At 39.4% G+C, this 16,081-nt stretch overlaps 1 protein-coding gene across 1 annotated transcript in view; it reads right to left on the bottom strand.

Annotated features, from left to right (window-relative positions):
* ATP13A5 (ATPase 13A5) overlaps positions 1–966 on the bottom strand; it is a 119,980-nt gene extending 119,014 nt beyond the window's left edge. The window contains exon 1 of the mRNA XM_064589789.1: positions 907–966. Coding sequence (XP_064445859.1) covers positions 907–966 — 60 coding nt within the window. The remainder of the gene's footprint in view (positions 1–906) is intronic.
* Between the last annotated feature and the right edge of the window lie 15,115 nt (positions 967–16,081).

Here is a 16,081-nt window from a genome sequence, read left to right as displayed (position 1 = left end):
CTCCTTGGTCTCACATTTCTTTTCTATGAAATAGGATTAATTCCTTCATCACTGAGTTCCGAGGATCAAATAAAATAAGAAATGTAAACTTGTCAGTCTCAAACAGACACTGTAGTTGTCAAGATTTTAATGATTTTTTTTTAAGATTTTATTATTTATTTATTTAAAAGAAAGAGCGCACGAGAGAGAGCATGAATGGGGGTGGGGGGAGGGGGGCAGAGGGAGAGAGAGAAGCAGACTCCCCACTGAGCAGGGAGCCAGATGTGGTGCTCTATCCGAGGATTCTGGGATCATGATCTGAGCCGAAGACAGATGCTTAACTGACTGAGCCACCCAGGCACCCCAATGATTGTTTTCAAGATGTATAGATGTTTAGTAGAAAAGGTAACAAGGGAAAAGAGAAAAATTTTTTAAAAACATGTGCTAAATTCCAGGCCACACTGCTCTTTTTTCAGTACTTGATGCTTAAAACCTCTCTATGCTGCCAGCATAACTTCAGCCCAAAGCACACTGAGCTTAAGTTATACAGATATACCAAAAACATAAGAATTTTTTTTAAAAGTTTGTTTTTGCCTGAGTTTGCCCAATTACATGACCCAGATGATAAGGGGGAGACACCTCAATGAGCACCATGTGGGGTACACTGTACAAATGAATACAAAATGTCCAAAAAGGAAGGTTCATTTGGTCTGATGCATATGAGGGTGGCAAGAACTCCATCATCTAGAAAACACAATTTCCTCAGCCCCTGAAATTTCCCCAACTATAAAATCATGCCCTTAGATCTCAGGGAGCTTTACCATTCTTAAACCTCTGCAGATGCTAAAGCCAGCCCCAATATAGTAGCACCTGCCCACAGCCTCAGGTACTTTGAGAAGACTGTAATCACAAAAAAGGAAGACTCACCAGTTCATTCTCCTCTCCTTGGTTGAGCAAAGCCCGGTGGTCCTTACTTTTCTCTTCCATCTAAACCAGACTTCTTAGTGGTTTCCCTCCAGGATAATTCTTTGGGGAAAGCCAAAACCAGTTGGGGCTTATGTGAACTCAGAACAGTCACTACTTGTCACTGCTGTTCTTAGGTGCTTTTAAAATCTCTTAGAACATACCTCACCTATTAGGTTAACAAAGAAAAGAGAGGAAATACTCTCCTCGGCCACAGGATTGGTCTATTAATCTATCTGCTTGTGTTTCTTTTTTTTTTTTTTTCCCCTCCCTGGTGTTTATTTGTTGAGTTAGATGTGAACGCCTCTAGACTTAAGTTGTTAAACCAGAAAGACAAATAATTTCCTGTGCTGTCCATAAATGTCTCAGCTAATGAATAAGAATGGCCACTTTAATAAAAACCCAAGACAGGGGTACCTCGGTGACTCAGTTGGTTAAGCGACCAACTCTTGATTTTGGCTCAGGTCATGATCTCAGGGTCATGAGATTGAGCCATGTGTGGGGCTCCACACTCAGCGCAGAGTCTGCTTGTCCCTTCCCCTCTGCTCTTCCCCACACTCTCTCTCTCTCAAATAAATAAATAAAATCTTAAAAAAAAAAAAAACCCAACCCAAGACAAAAAGATTAACCAGTGAGAGAGGAATAAAAACCCTGTGGACTTTGGGAAAGTAATGGACATGTTGGGGTGACAGTGAGAATTTAAGGAAGGGGGGTTGGCTCATGACCGGGAATGTAGCAATCATTTTGGAATCAGAAAAACCTGAATTCTAATCCCTGCTCTACTAATGACCCTGGACAGATCACTTAAAATCTGAATTGTAGGTTTCTAATATGTAAAATATCAATAATAATTATAGAGTTGATATGAGGGTCTAAGATGATATTTGTAAAAAATCAACTATAGCACCTGTCATACTCAATAAAAGATAGATAGATAATCATCACCACCATCATTGTAAACCTAATCGAAAGGATTAGGGAGTTTTTTAAAAAGGAAGTTTTTTAAAAAATAAACTAGAATAACAATAATTTGATTACTTTCACTTTCTCTTTTTAGTTTATAAAAAGTTTTCAGATAAGCATATCATGCAGGAGAAATGAGAAAAGCTGATTATTAGGGATATCATATAAATTTCCACTATTATATAATCACCAGTGAATTTGATATTTTTATCAAAAAAATACCCTGGGATCCATTCAAGTGCTGGTTTATTTGTTTCCAATAAAGGCTTTTATCTTTTTTTTCTTTTTATTGCGTCCAGCCCACTGAGCAAAATTCTTGCCACTTTCACCATGGAAGAAAACTTACTGGGAATTAAGACTACTGAGAATGATACTTGACTCTTTCTACTGAGAGGGAGAGTTATTGGTTGCCTTGAGGGGAAACTAGTGCTACTTTGACGTTTAGAAGAATCCAGTGTGCTCCCTGGTCCAGGAGGAAGTGGATGATGAAAGTAAACAGACAGTTTTTCATGCCAGAGAGGAGGCTACTGAGGTGCCCACACTAAAGAAACTATGTCATCACAAATGTTGCATTTTAAGTATCCGCAATCAAAGATAGAGCTCAAATTTGGAGAAAGGAATCTTGAGTTTTATTAAAATCTAATTAAAGACTTGAGGAGAAGTGCTCATTCACTTCTTACCCATCAACTATTCACTCATATTTCTGGCTAACAGAACATCTCTTTGTCTGGGCAGTCTGACTTCAGCTAAAGCACCAGGATGAATCATGATTGACCTAAGAGTGGGCATGTGACCCAGTTTTCAACAATAAGATTCAAAGGAAGGACAATTCAGGGCAGAGGTTTTCTGGAAAAGATTATCCTATTTTTTAAAATTATCCTATTGATGAAAGAGAGAGAATAACTTATTTTCTACCCATGCCAATGATGTGGAGTAAGGGACAAAAGAGCTTAGATCCTTATGATACCACTAAGCCATGGCCCTAAGCCTGGGACTACTAACTCTAGACATCTATCTAATACATAATGAGATGTTCTTAATAAAACTGCTCCTGGGGCGCCTGGGTGGCTCAGTTGGTTAAGCGACTGCCTTCGGCTCAGGTCATGATTCTGGAGTCCCTGGATCGAGTCCCATATCGGGCTCCTTGCTCAGCAGGGGGTCTGCTTCTCCCTCTGACCTTCCCCCCTCTCATGTGCTCTCTCTCTCTCATTCTCTCTCTCAAATAAATAAATAAAATCTTTAAAAAAAAAAAAAAAAAAAAAACTGCTCCTGTTTGTGGTTTCTGCTACTTATAGACCAAAGACACAAAATATAACACTCATCAAAACTTTGTTCAACACTTACTCAGCAATTACATGTTTAACAACAGATATTCCAGACACTTTGCTAGCCCCTTGGGATTCAGTGGAAAAAAGGAAAGTCATTACCCTGAGGGAATTTACAGTTGCATGGGAGAGTCAGGCAAGTAACAGCCTCTTAAATAGGAAGGATCTAGAACTCAGACTGAATGAGACAAGAACAGCTTCCTGAAGGAAATGACATCTATGCTGACATCTCAAAGCTGAGCAGAAACTAACCAGGTGGAAGGAATGGAGGATAGTGGTGGGTTATGAGCACAACTAGACCAGAGAACAGAACAGAATTTGTGAAAAGGTTCAAGAGATATGAGAAAATATAGCCTGTATAGTGTATCAAGAGAAATCAAAGTAAGACTTGAGAATAGAGGGAAAGAAGGGAGGCACTGAGCAATGATGATGGAGATGTGAACAGAGGTGTGCCTGGCCACTAAGAGCTTGTACACCAGGCCAAACTGTTAGTCCATTCTTTGGGGGAGGGGGGGTGTAGGGTTTTTTGTTTTGTTTTGTATGTGGATAGAGGGCTTTCTCCACTCACCGAGCCCAAGACCTTAGCTTCTTTCTACTGATGACCAATACTCTTTCAGTTAAATATGAATTCTTCTAATAATCACAACTGTTCACAATGCCTCACAGGTAATGAGCTTTCCAACCCCAGAGGTGTGCCTGCTGACATTTGGCCTATTCACCATACAGATAATTAAGTTATTAGGTCAAAGTTTGTATTAGATAATCTTGAGGTTCTGTAAGTATGGAGCACTTGCTTCAGCCACCAGAGGATTTGCTCTGCAGAGAAAATAATAACGTCTGCTTTAATCCCTACCTCCTAGAGGATCTGCAACAGATATTAAAGGTCAAAGGATCTACTTTCAGATGTCGATAAGCAAGATAATGCCAGTCACACCCCCATGGCTTAGTCAGCCCCCTTCCACAGGTGGAAGACTCACCAATTGTGTTTATGTATATAGCAGGGGGGTGGGGATGTAGGAGTGGGCGATGGGGAAATGATGAAAGGGTCTCTTGTGGGAGAAGCAGCCTCAACATTGGTGGGAATGGCTTCCTCTAGACTGCTCAGTCATAGCACTCAGGAGATTGTAACTTAAGTTGGGACTCTCCAGATCTTTTCTATCTGAAGAGACCAGATTCTTGATCTCCTGACTGAAAGCAAAACTCAGTGCATCCTGGTGAACCCTGAAGGTAAACTCCTTATTAATGAGAAGAAGTTGTCAGCACCATATGCCATAAGGTAGGGTCTCCAGAGGCAGGAGGGGAGGAAGGAGCAGAATGATGAAATGTAAAAGAAAAGGAGTGAAATGCTTACCTCACACAGGGGCCTGAAGAACTGATCCCCCCCGCAGAACCCTAGTCTTAGACCTTACAAGGCCTTACTATTTAGACTGTTTGCTTCAGCTCTGGAGGAAATAGGATCTAGCTTCTTTTTTATTTTTAATTTTAATTTTAATTTTTTTAAAATTTTTTTGTTTTTAAAATTCTTGATTTATTTTTGTTTATTATTATTATTACTATTATTATCTAGCTTCTTTTAATGAGCAGACCAAAACACACCTAGGATCTAGCTTCCCTTTCTTTTGTTTGTTTGTTCTGTTTTGTTTTGTTTTGATCTAGCTTCTTTTAATGAGCAAACCAAAACACACTAAGATCTAGTTTCCTTTCTTTTGTTTTTTTGTTTTGTTTTGGTTTTGGTTTTTGGTTGGTCTGTTTGTTTGTTAATATAGCCGTTACTCTTCTTAATATAGCCATTACTCTCAGGAGCAGGAATACGGTAGGCTTTACTAACAATTACACACACAAATAAAAAACAGTCACCCAGATATAATGACAAGATGGAGGGATTTGCTTAAAAAAAAGAACAGGAAGAATTCACAGTCAGGAGTTTAATCAATACAGACGCAAGTAAGATTTAACCAATACAGATACAGGTTATTTATTTATTTATTTATTTTGAAGATTTTATTTATTTATTTGACAGAGAGAGACACAGTGAGAGAGGGAACATGAGCAGGGGGAGTGGGAGAGGGAAAAGCAGGCTTCCTGCTGAGCAAGGAGCCTGATGCAGGGTTTGATCCCAGGACCCTGAGATCATGACCTGAGCCGGAGGCAGATGCTTATAACGACTGAGGCACCCAGGTGCCCCCAGATACAAGTTATTTAAAACAATAATTATAAGGGTACTACCTGGGATTAAGAAAAGTGTTGAAGACACTAGAGAATCCCTTACTCCAGAGATAAAAAGAACTAAAAACTAGTCTGGCCAAAATAAGAAATGCTCTAACCAAAATGCAAAACAGAATGGATGAAATGACAATGAGGATAGATGAAGCAGAGGAACAAATCAGTGATATAGAAGATAAAATTATGGAAAATAATGAAGCTGAAAAAAAGTGGGAAAGAAAGCTATTGGATCACCACTGTAGACTTAGGGAAGGTGGAGAATCCTTAAAGCATAATAACATTCATATCATAGGTATCCCAGAAGAAGAAAAAGAAAAAGGATCAGAAGGTTTATTTGAGCAAATTATACCTGAAAACTTCCCTAATCTGGGGATGGAAACAGACATCAAAATCCAAGAAGCACAGAGATCTCCCATTAAATTCAACAAAAGCTGACCATCACCAAGACATATCATAGTAAAATTCACAAAATACACAGACAAGGAAATAATCCATAAAGCAGCAAGGGAAAAAAGTCCTTAACCTACACAATGACAGATGAGGTTGCAGCAGATCTGTCCATAGAAACTTGGCAGGCCATAAGAGAGTGCAACAATATATTCAATGTGCTGAATGGGAAAAATATGCAGCCAAGAATACTTTATCCAGCAAGGCTGTCATTCAGAATAGGAGAAATAAAGAGTTTCCCAGACTAACAAAAACTAAAACCGTTTGTGACTACTAAACCAGCCCTGCAAGAAATATTAAAGGGCACTCTGTGAGTGGGGTAAAAAGACCAAAAGCAACCAAGATTAGAAAGGAATAGAGAACATCACCAGAAACACCAACTTTACAGGTAACACAATGGCATTAAATTCATATCTTTCAATAATCTCTCTGAATGTAAATGGACTAAATGCTCCAATCAAAACACATAGCGTATCAGAATGGATAAAAACAAGACCCATCTATATGCCATCTACAGAGCTATAGACAATGTTGCCTCCCTACAGGAGACGTACTTTAGATCTAAAGACACCTGCAGATTGAAAGTGAGGGGATGGAAAATGATCTATTATGCTAATGGACATCAAAAGAAAGCTGGAGTTGGGTGCCTGGGTGGCTCAGTTAGTTAAGCATCTGACTCTTGACTTCAGTTCAGGTCATGGTCCCAGGGTCGTGAGATCAAGCCCTGCATTGGGGTTTGATTCTCTCTCCCTTCTCTCTCTGCCTCTCCCCCCCACTACCATCCCCTTCACACTCTCTCTCTCTCTAAAAGGAAGAAGAAAAAAGAAAGAAAGAAGAAAGAAAGAAGAAAGAAAGAAAGAAAGAAAGAAAGAAAGAAAGAAAGAAAGAAAGAAAGAAAGGAAGGAAGGAAGGAAGGAAGGAAGGAAGGAAGGAAGGAAGGAAGGAAGATAGTAGGAGTAGCCATACTTATATCAGACAATCTAGATTTTAAACCAAAGACTGTAACAAGCAATGAAGAAGGGCATTATATCATAATTAAGGAGTCTATCCATCAGAAAGGTCTAAAAGTTGTAAATATTTATGTCCCCAACTTGGGGGCACTCAAATATATAAATCAATTAATAGCAAACATAAACTCATTGATAATAATACAGTAATAGTAGGGGTCTTTAACACCCCACTTAGAGCAATGGACAGATCATCTAAGCAGAAAATCAACAAGGAAACAATGGTTTTGAATGACATACTGGACCAGATGGACTTACAAACATTTTCAGAACATTTTATCCTAAAGCAACAGAATACACATTCTTTTCAAGTGCACATCCCACATTCTCTAGGATAGATCACATACTGGGTCACAAATCAGTCCTCAAAAAGTACAAAAAGATCAAGATCATACCATGCATTTTTCAGACCACAATGCTATGAAACTTGAAGTCAACCACAAGAAAAAATTGGGGAAGACACGAAATACATGGACATTAAAGAACATCCTACTAAAGAATGAAAATTAAAGAAGAAATAAAAAAAAATACATAGAAACAAATGAAAATGAAAACATGACAGTCCAAAACCTTTGAGATACAGCAAAGGTGGTCCTAATAGGGTAGTATATTGCAATACAGGTCTACCTCAAGAAGCAAGAAAATTTCAAATACACAACCTAAGCCTATACCTTAAGGAGCTAGAAAATAAACAGCAAATAAAGCCTAAAGCCAGCAGAAGAAGGGAAATAATAAAAATTAGGGCAGAAATAAATGATATAGAAACAAACAAGCAAAAATCCTCAATAGAACAGATCAACAAAACTAAGAGCTAGGTCGGGATGCCTGAGTGGCTCAGTCGGTTAAGTGTCTGCCTTCAGCTCAGGTCATGATCCCAGGGTCCTGGGATCGAGTCCCACATCGGGCTCCTTGCTCAGCAAGGAGCCTGCTTCTCCCTCTGCCTGCCTCTGTCTCTCTCTCTCTGATAAATAAATAAAATCTTAAAAAAAAAAAAAAAAACTAAGAGCTAGGTCTTTGAAAGAATTAATAAAATTGATAAACCCCTAGCCAGACTTATCAAAAAGAAAAGATAAAGGACCCAAATAAATAAAATCACAAACAAAAGAGAAGAAATCACAACCAACACCACAGAAATACAAACAATTAAAAAAGAATACTATAAAAAATTATATGCCAACAAACTGGACAATCTGGGAGAAATGGACAAATTCCTAGAAACATACAAACTACCAAAACTGGAGCAGGAAGAAAAAGAAAATTTGAACGAGCACAAAAATTGAATCAGTAATCAAAAATCTCCCAACAAACTGAAGTGCAGAGCCAGATGGCTTCCCAGGGGAACTCTACTAGACATTTAAAGAAGAGTTAATACTTATCCTCTCAAACTGCTCCAAAAATAGACATAGAAAGAAAACTTCCAAACTCATTCTATGAGGCCAGCATTACCTGGATTTCAAAACCAGACAAAGACGAACTAAAAAGGAGAATGACAGGCCAATATCCCTGATGAACATGGATGTAAAAATTCTCAACAAGATACTAGCAAATCTGAGGCACCTGGGAGGCTCAGTCAGTTAAGCATCTGCTTTTGGCTTAGGTCATGAACTCAGGGTCCTGGGATGGAGCCCCTGCTCAGTGAGGAGTCTGCTTGTCCCTCTCTCTCTGCCTCTCCCCCCTACTGGTGCACACTCTCTCTCTCTCTAAAATAAATAAATAAAATCTAAAAAAAAAAAAAAGATACTAACAAATCCAATCCAACAGTACATTAAAAGAATTATTTGCCACAATCAAATGGGATTTATTCCTGAGCTGCAGGGGTGGTTCAGTATTCACAAATCAATTAACATGATACACTACATTAATAAAAGAAAGGACAAGAACCATACAATCTTGTCAATAGATGCAGAAAAAGTCTTTGACAAAAATAGCATCCATTCTTGATAAAAATACGAAAAAGAAAAAAAAATATTATTTAATATATGGCTTTAAAATATGATAGGGGATGAATCAAGTCCTTCTTTGTTTTCCCGCTTTTAAAAATTGACTTAAAATAATTTTTGTCAGAATCTAAGACTTTGCCAATTACAGTGACTATGTAGATTGATTGAAGAAATCAAGATATTAAGTTTTTGTATTCATTAATATGATATATGTTCTCCTTTATTTACTTTTTTATTTTTTTATTACTTTTAATTTTCTTTATAAAAAAACAACAATGTTGGTTAGAAAATAAACATAGACACTAGAGTGGTCTTTCACTGGATTTTGTGTGTATAATTATGCCAGTAAAAAGAATTTAAAAAAATAAAATAGGGAGCAAGATGGCAGAGGAGTAGGAGACCTGGATTTCATCTCCTCTCAGGAATTCAGCTGGATAGGGATCAAACCATTCTGAACACCTACAAACCCAACAGGAGATCGAAGAAAGGAATAGCAACAACTCTCTGAACAGAAAAACGACCACTTTCTGGAAGGTAGGACGTGCGGAGAAGTGAATTCGAGGCCATATTCGGGAGGATAGACGGCGGGGGAGGGGCCTCCGTCGGCCGCTTCTGGCAAGTGATAGAGCCGCGGAGCACAAAATCGGAACTTTTAAAAGTCTGCTCCGCCGAGGGACGTCACTCTGGTGGCTAAGCGGGGGGAGGAACCCTCCGGGACAGTGTGGGCTCAGGACCCTCGGGGTCACAGAAAGACCGGGGGTGCCTGAGTGCGGCAGAGCTCCCAGGTATCGGAGCAGGGAAGCCGGCTGCAGAGGCGGAGCCCAGGCGCGGGCTCTCAGCTCGGGGTGGCCATGAACCGCGATCCGCGGCCCAGTCGGGCCCCTGCTCCTCCAGCAGGGACCCAACAAGCGGCAGATCCGGGGAGACTCACCTTCCTCCCCCGGGAGAAGCCGCGCGGGAGGGCACCGCAGGGATCTGCTGGGTTTGGAGGCTCTACGCGGGGTCGGGTGCCAGAGATAGAAATGCTGGGTCACAGGCCGGGTGAGCACGGAGTGCGGCCGGAGAGCGGGGAGACGGGAGTGACTGACGGCTTTTCTCTGGGGACTCGCTGAGGAGCGGGGCCCCGAGTTCTTGGCTCCTCCGGGGCGGAGATTGGGAAGCCGCCATTTTCACTCTCCGCCTCCAACGCTGTACGGAAAGCTCGCAGGGAAAAAAAGCCCCGGAGAGCAAACCCAAGCAGATTACTTAGCCAGGAGGGGGCAAGGGCGGGGCAATTCCGCCTCCGGCAGAGACATTTGGAAACCACGGCAACAGGCCCCGCCCCCGGAAGATCAGCGAGAACAGCCAGCCAAGACCAAGTTTACCGATCAATGAGAACGGCAGAACTCCAGCGCTAGGGGAATACTGCACATAGAATTCATGGCTTTTCCCCATGATGCTTTAGTCTTTCAAAGTTAATTTTTTTCTAACTGTCTTTTGTTTTTTTTTGAATTTTTCTTTTTCCCTTTTTCAACCAACATCTTATCAATCCCTTTTTTAAAAAAACATTTTTATTTTTCATTTTTAGAGTCATATTCTATCCCTTCATAGTAGTTACCTGTATTTTTGGCATATATATATAAGTTGTTCTCTCTTTAAAGTTTTGAGATAGTTTCTTCTAACAGATCAAAATATACACTAAATCTCTAGTATATGGTGTTTTCTATTCCCCTGCCTGATCACATTCTCTCCTTTTTTTTTCTTTTTTCTTTTTTTAAATCCTCTTCTTTCCTTTTTCAAACAACTTCTTATCAATTCCTTTTATAAATTTTTTTATAATTTTCATCTTTACAGTCATATTCCATCCCTTCATCATATCAACCCTTATTTTTGTACATATATAAGTTTTTCTTTCTTTAAAATTTTGGGAGCCACTTTCTTCTAAAAGACAAAAATACACCCCAAATCTAGTGTGTGGCACTGATCTATATACCAGCCTGATCATATTTGATCACATTCTGGGTTTTTTTTGTGGTTGTTGTTTTGTTTTGTTTGTTTTTGTTTGTTTTTATCTTTATCTTTATCTTTTTCTTTTTTTTCTTTTTCTTTTGTCTCTCTTTCCATTGCTTTTTCCACTGCTTCAGGTCTTTTCTGATTTGTTTAGAGTATATTTTCTGGGGACATTGTTACTCTGCTAGCATTTTGTTCTCTCATTATTCTCCTCTGCACAAAATGACAAGACGGAAAAAATCACCTCAACAAAAAGAAAAAGAGGTAGTACCGACTGCCAGGGACCTACTCAATATGGACATTAGTACGATGTCAGATCTAGAGTTCAGAATCATCACTTTAAAGATACTAGCTGGGCTTGAGAAAAGCATGGAAGTTATTAGAGAAACCCTTTCTGGAGAAGTAAAAGAACTAAAATCTAACCAAGTAGAAATCAAAAAGGCTATTAATGAGGTGCAATCAAAAATAGGGGCGCTAACTGCTAGGATAAATGAGGCAGAAGAGAGAATCAGTAATATAGAAGACCAAATGATGGAAAATAAAGAAGCTGAGAAAAAGAGAGATAAACAACTACTGGATCACAAGGGCAGAATTCGAGAGATAAGCAATACCATAAGACAAAACCACATTAGAATAATTGGGATCCCAGAAGAAGAAGAAAGAGAGAGAGGGGCAGAAGGTATAATGGAGCAAATTATAGCAGAGAACTTCCCTAATTTGACGAAGGAAACAGGCATCAAAATCCAGGAAGCACAGAGAACCCCTCTCAAAATCAATAAAAATAGGTCAACACCCTGACATCTAATAGTAAAACTTACGAATCTCATAGACAAAGAGAAAATCCTGAAAGCAGCTCGGGAGAAGAGATATGTAACCTACAATGGTAGAAACATTAGATTGGCAACAGACTTATCCACAAAGACCTGGCAGGCCAGAAAGGATTGGCAGGATATATTCAGAGCATTAAATGAGGAAAATATGCAGCCAAGAATCCTATATCCAGCTAGGCTGTCATTGAAAATTGAAGGAGAGATAAAAAGTTTCCAGGACAAACAAAAACTAAAGGAATTTGCAAACACAAAACCAGCCCTACAGGAAATCTTGAAAGGGGTCCTCTAAGCAAAGAGAGACCCTAAAAGCAACATAGACCAGAAAGGAACACAGACAATATATGGTAACAGTCACCTTACAGGCAATACAATGGCACTAAATTCCTATCTTTCAATAGTTACCCTGAATGTAAATGGGCTCAATGCCCCAATCAAAAGACACAGGCTATCAGACTGGATTAAAAAACAACACCCATTGATATGCTGTCTGCAAGAGACTCATTTTAGAACCAAAGACACCCCCAGATTGAAAGTGAGGGGGTGGAAAACCATTTACCATGCTAACGGACACCAAAAGAAAGCTGGGGTGGCACTCCTTATATCAGACAAATTAGATTTTAAACCAAAGACTGTAATAAGAGATGAGGAAGGACATTATATCCTACTTAAAGGGTCTATCCAACAAGAAGATCTAACAATTGTAAATATCTCTGCCCCTAACATGGGAGCAGCCAATTATATAAGGCAATTAATAACAGAAGCAAAGAAACACATCGACAACAATACAATAATAGTGGGGGTCTTTAACACCCCCCTCACTGAAATGGACAGATCGTCTAAGCAAAAGATCAACAAGGAAATAAAGACTTTAAATGACACACTGGACCAAATGGACTTAAGACATATTCAGAACATTCCATCCCAAAGCAACGGAATACACATTCTTCTCTAGTGCCCATGGAACATCTCCAGAATAGATCACATCCTAGGTCATAAATCAGGTCTCAACTCGTACCAAAAGATTGGGATCATTCCCTGCCTATTTTCAGACCACAATGCTTTGAAACTAGAACTCAGTCACAAGAGGAAAGTCGGAAAGAACTCAAATACATGGAGGCTAAAGAGCATCCTACTGAAGAATGAATGGTCAACCAGGAAATTAAAGAAGAATTAAAAAAATACATGGAAACCAATGAAAATGAAAACACAACTATTCAAAATCTTTGGGATGCAGCAAAGGCAGTCCTAAGAGGAAAGTATATAGCAATACAAGCCTTTCTCAAGAAACAAGAAAGGTCTCAAGTACACAACCTAAACCCACACCTAAAGGAGCTGGAGAAAGAACAGCAAATAAAGCCTAAAACCAGCAGGAGAAGAGAAATAATAAAGATCAGAGCAGAAATCAATGAAATAGAAACCAAAAGAACAGTAGAACAGATCAACGAAACTAGGAGCTGGTTCTTTGAAAGAATTAACAAGATTGATAAACCCCTGGCCAGACTTATCAAAAAGAAAAGAGAAATGACCCAAATCAACAAAATCATGAATGAAAGAGGAGAGATCACAACCAACACCAAAGAAATACAAACAATTATAAGAACGTATTATGAGCAACTCTATGCCAGCAAATTAGATAACCTGGAAGAAATGGATGCATTCCTAGAGATGTATCAACTACCAAAACTGAACCAGGAAGAAATAGAAAACCTGAACAGACCTGTAACCACTAAGGAAATTGAAGCAGTCATCAAAAATCTCCCAACAAACAAAAGCCCAGGGCCAGATGGCTTCCCAGGGGAATTCTACCAAACATTTAAAGAAGAATTAATACCTATTCTTCTGAAACTGTTCCAAAAAATAGAAATGGAAGGAAAACTTCCAAACTCGTTTTATGAGGCCAGCATTACCTTGATCCCCAAACCAGACAAAGACCCCATCAAAAAGGAGAATTACAGACCAATATCCCTGATGAACATGGATGCAAAAATTCTCACCAAAATACTAGCCAATAGGATCCAACAGTACATTAAAAGGATTATTCACCACAACCAAGTGGGATTTATCCCTGGGCTGCAAGGTTGGTTCAACATCCGCAAATCAATCAACGTGATACAATACATTAACAAAAGAAAGAACAAGAATCATATGATCCTCTCACTAATGCAGAAAAAGCTTTTGATAAAGTACAGCTTCCTTTCTTGATCAAAACTCTTCAGAGTATAGGCATAGAGGGTACATACCTCAATATCATAAAAGCCATCTATGAAAAACCTACAGCAAATATCATTCACTAAGGTCAGGAACACGGCAGGGATGTCCACTATCACCACTGCTATTCAACATAGTATTGGAAGTCCTAGCCACAGCAATCAGACAACAAAAAGAAATCAAAGGCATCCAAATCGGCAAAGAAGTCAAACTCTCACTCTTTGCAGATGATATGATACTTTATGTGGAAAACCCCAAAGACTCCACCCCAAAACTGCTAGAACTCATACAGGAATTCAGTAAAGTGGCAGGATATAAAATCAATGCACAGAAGTCAGTGGCTTTCCTATACACCAACAACAAGACAGAAGAAAGAGAAATTAAGGAGTCGATCCCATTTACAATTGCACCCAAAACCATAAGATACCTAGGAATAAATCTAACCAAAGAGACAAAGGATCTGTACTCAGAAAACTATAAAACACTCATGAAAGTAATTGAGGAAGACACAAAGAAATGGAAAAACGTTCCATGCTCATGGATTGGAATAACAAATATTGTGAAGATGTCAATGCTACCTAGAGCAATCTACACATTCAATGCAATCCCCATCAAAATACCATCCACTTTTTTCAAAGAAATGGAACAAATAATCCTAAAATTTGTATGGAACCAGAAAAGACCCCGAATAGCCAAAGGAATGTTGAAAAAGAAAAGCAAAGCCGGCGGCATCACAATTCCGGACTTCCAGCTCTATTACAACGCTGTCATCATCAAGACAGCATGGTACTTGCACAAAAACAGACACATAGATCAATGGAACAGAATAGAGAGCCCAGAAATGGACCCTCAACTCTATGGTCAACTCATCTTTGACAAAGCAGGAAAGAATGTCCAATGGAAAAAAGACAGTCTCTTCAACAAATGGTGTTGGGAAAATTGGACAGCCACATGCAGAAGAATGAAACTGGACCATTTCCTTAAACCACACACAAAAATAGACTCAAAATGGTGGAAAGACCTAAATGGGAGACAGGAGTCCATCAAAATCCTAGAGGAGAACACAGGCAGCAACCTCTTTGACATCAGCCGAAGCAACTTCTTCTTAGAAACATCGCCAAAGGCAAGGGAAGCAAGGGCAAAAATGAACTATTGGGACTTCATCAAGATAAAAAGCTTTTGCAAAGCAAAGGAAACAGTCAACAAAACCAAAAGACAACCGACAGAATGGGAGAAGATATTTGCAAATGACATATCAGATAAAGGGCTAGTATCCAAAATCTATAAAGAACTCATCAAACTCAACACCCAAAGAACAAAGAATCCAATCATGAAATGGGCAGAAGACATGAACAGACATTTTTCCAAAGAAGACATCCAAATGGCCAACAGACACATGAAAAAGTGCTCAGTATCGCTCGGCATCAGGGAAATCCAAATCAAAACCTCAATGAGATACCACCTCACACCAGTCAGAATGGCTAAAATTAACAAGTCAGGAAACGACAGCTGTTGGCGGGGATGCGGAGAAAGGGGAACCCTTCTACACTGTTGGTGGGAATGCAAGCTGGTGCAGCCACTCTGGAAAACAGTATGGAGGTTCCTCAAAAAGTTGAAAATAGAGCTACCATACAATCCAGCAATTGCACTACTGGGTATTTACCCCAAAGATACAAAAGTAGGGATACAAAAGGGTACGTGCATCCCGATGTTTATAGCAGCAATGTCCACAATAGCCAAACTGTGGAAAGAGCCAAGTTGTCCATCGACAGATGAATGGATAAAGAAGAGGTGGTATATATATACAATGGAATATTATGCAGCCATCAAAAGGAATGAGATCTTGCCATTTGCAACAACGTGGATGGAACTGGAGGGTATTATGTTGAGTGAAATAAATCAAACAGAGAAAGACATGTATCATATGATCTCACTGATATGAGGAATTCTTAATTGCAGGAAACAAACTGAGGGTTGCTGGAGTGGTGGGGTGGGAGGGATGGGGTGACTGGGTGATAGACACTGGGGAGGGTATGTGCTCTGGTAAGCACTGTGAATTGTGCAAGACTATTGAATCTCAGATCTGTACCTCTGAAACAAATAATGCAATATATGTTAAGAAAAAAAAAGAAAGAAGAAGGTAGCGGGAGGGGAAGAATGAAGCGGGGGAAATCAGAGGGGTAGACGAACCATGAGAGACGATGGAC

The sequence above is a fragment of the Mirounga angustirostris genome, unplaced genomic scaffold, assembly GCF_029215605.1.
Source record: "Mirounga angustirostris isolate CCGP_5_RB_7025 unplaced genomic scaffold, mMirAng1.0.hap1 SCAF_1, whole genome shotgun sequence".
In the NCBI taxonomy this organism is placed as follows: domain Eukaryota; kingdom Metazoa; phylum Chordata; class Mammalia; order Carnivora; family Phocidae; genus Mirounga; species Mirounga angustirostris.
The sequence above is the reverse complement of the archived record's forward strand: the minus strand, read 5'-3'. Positions and strand labels throughout refer to the sequence as shown.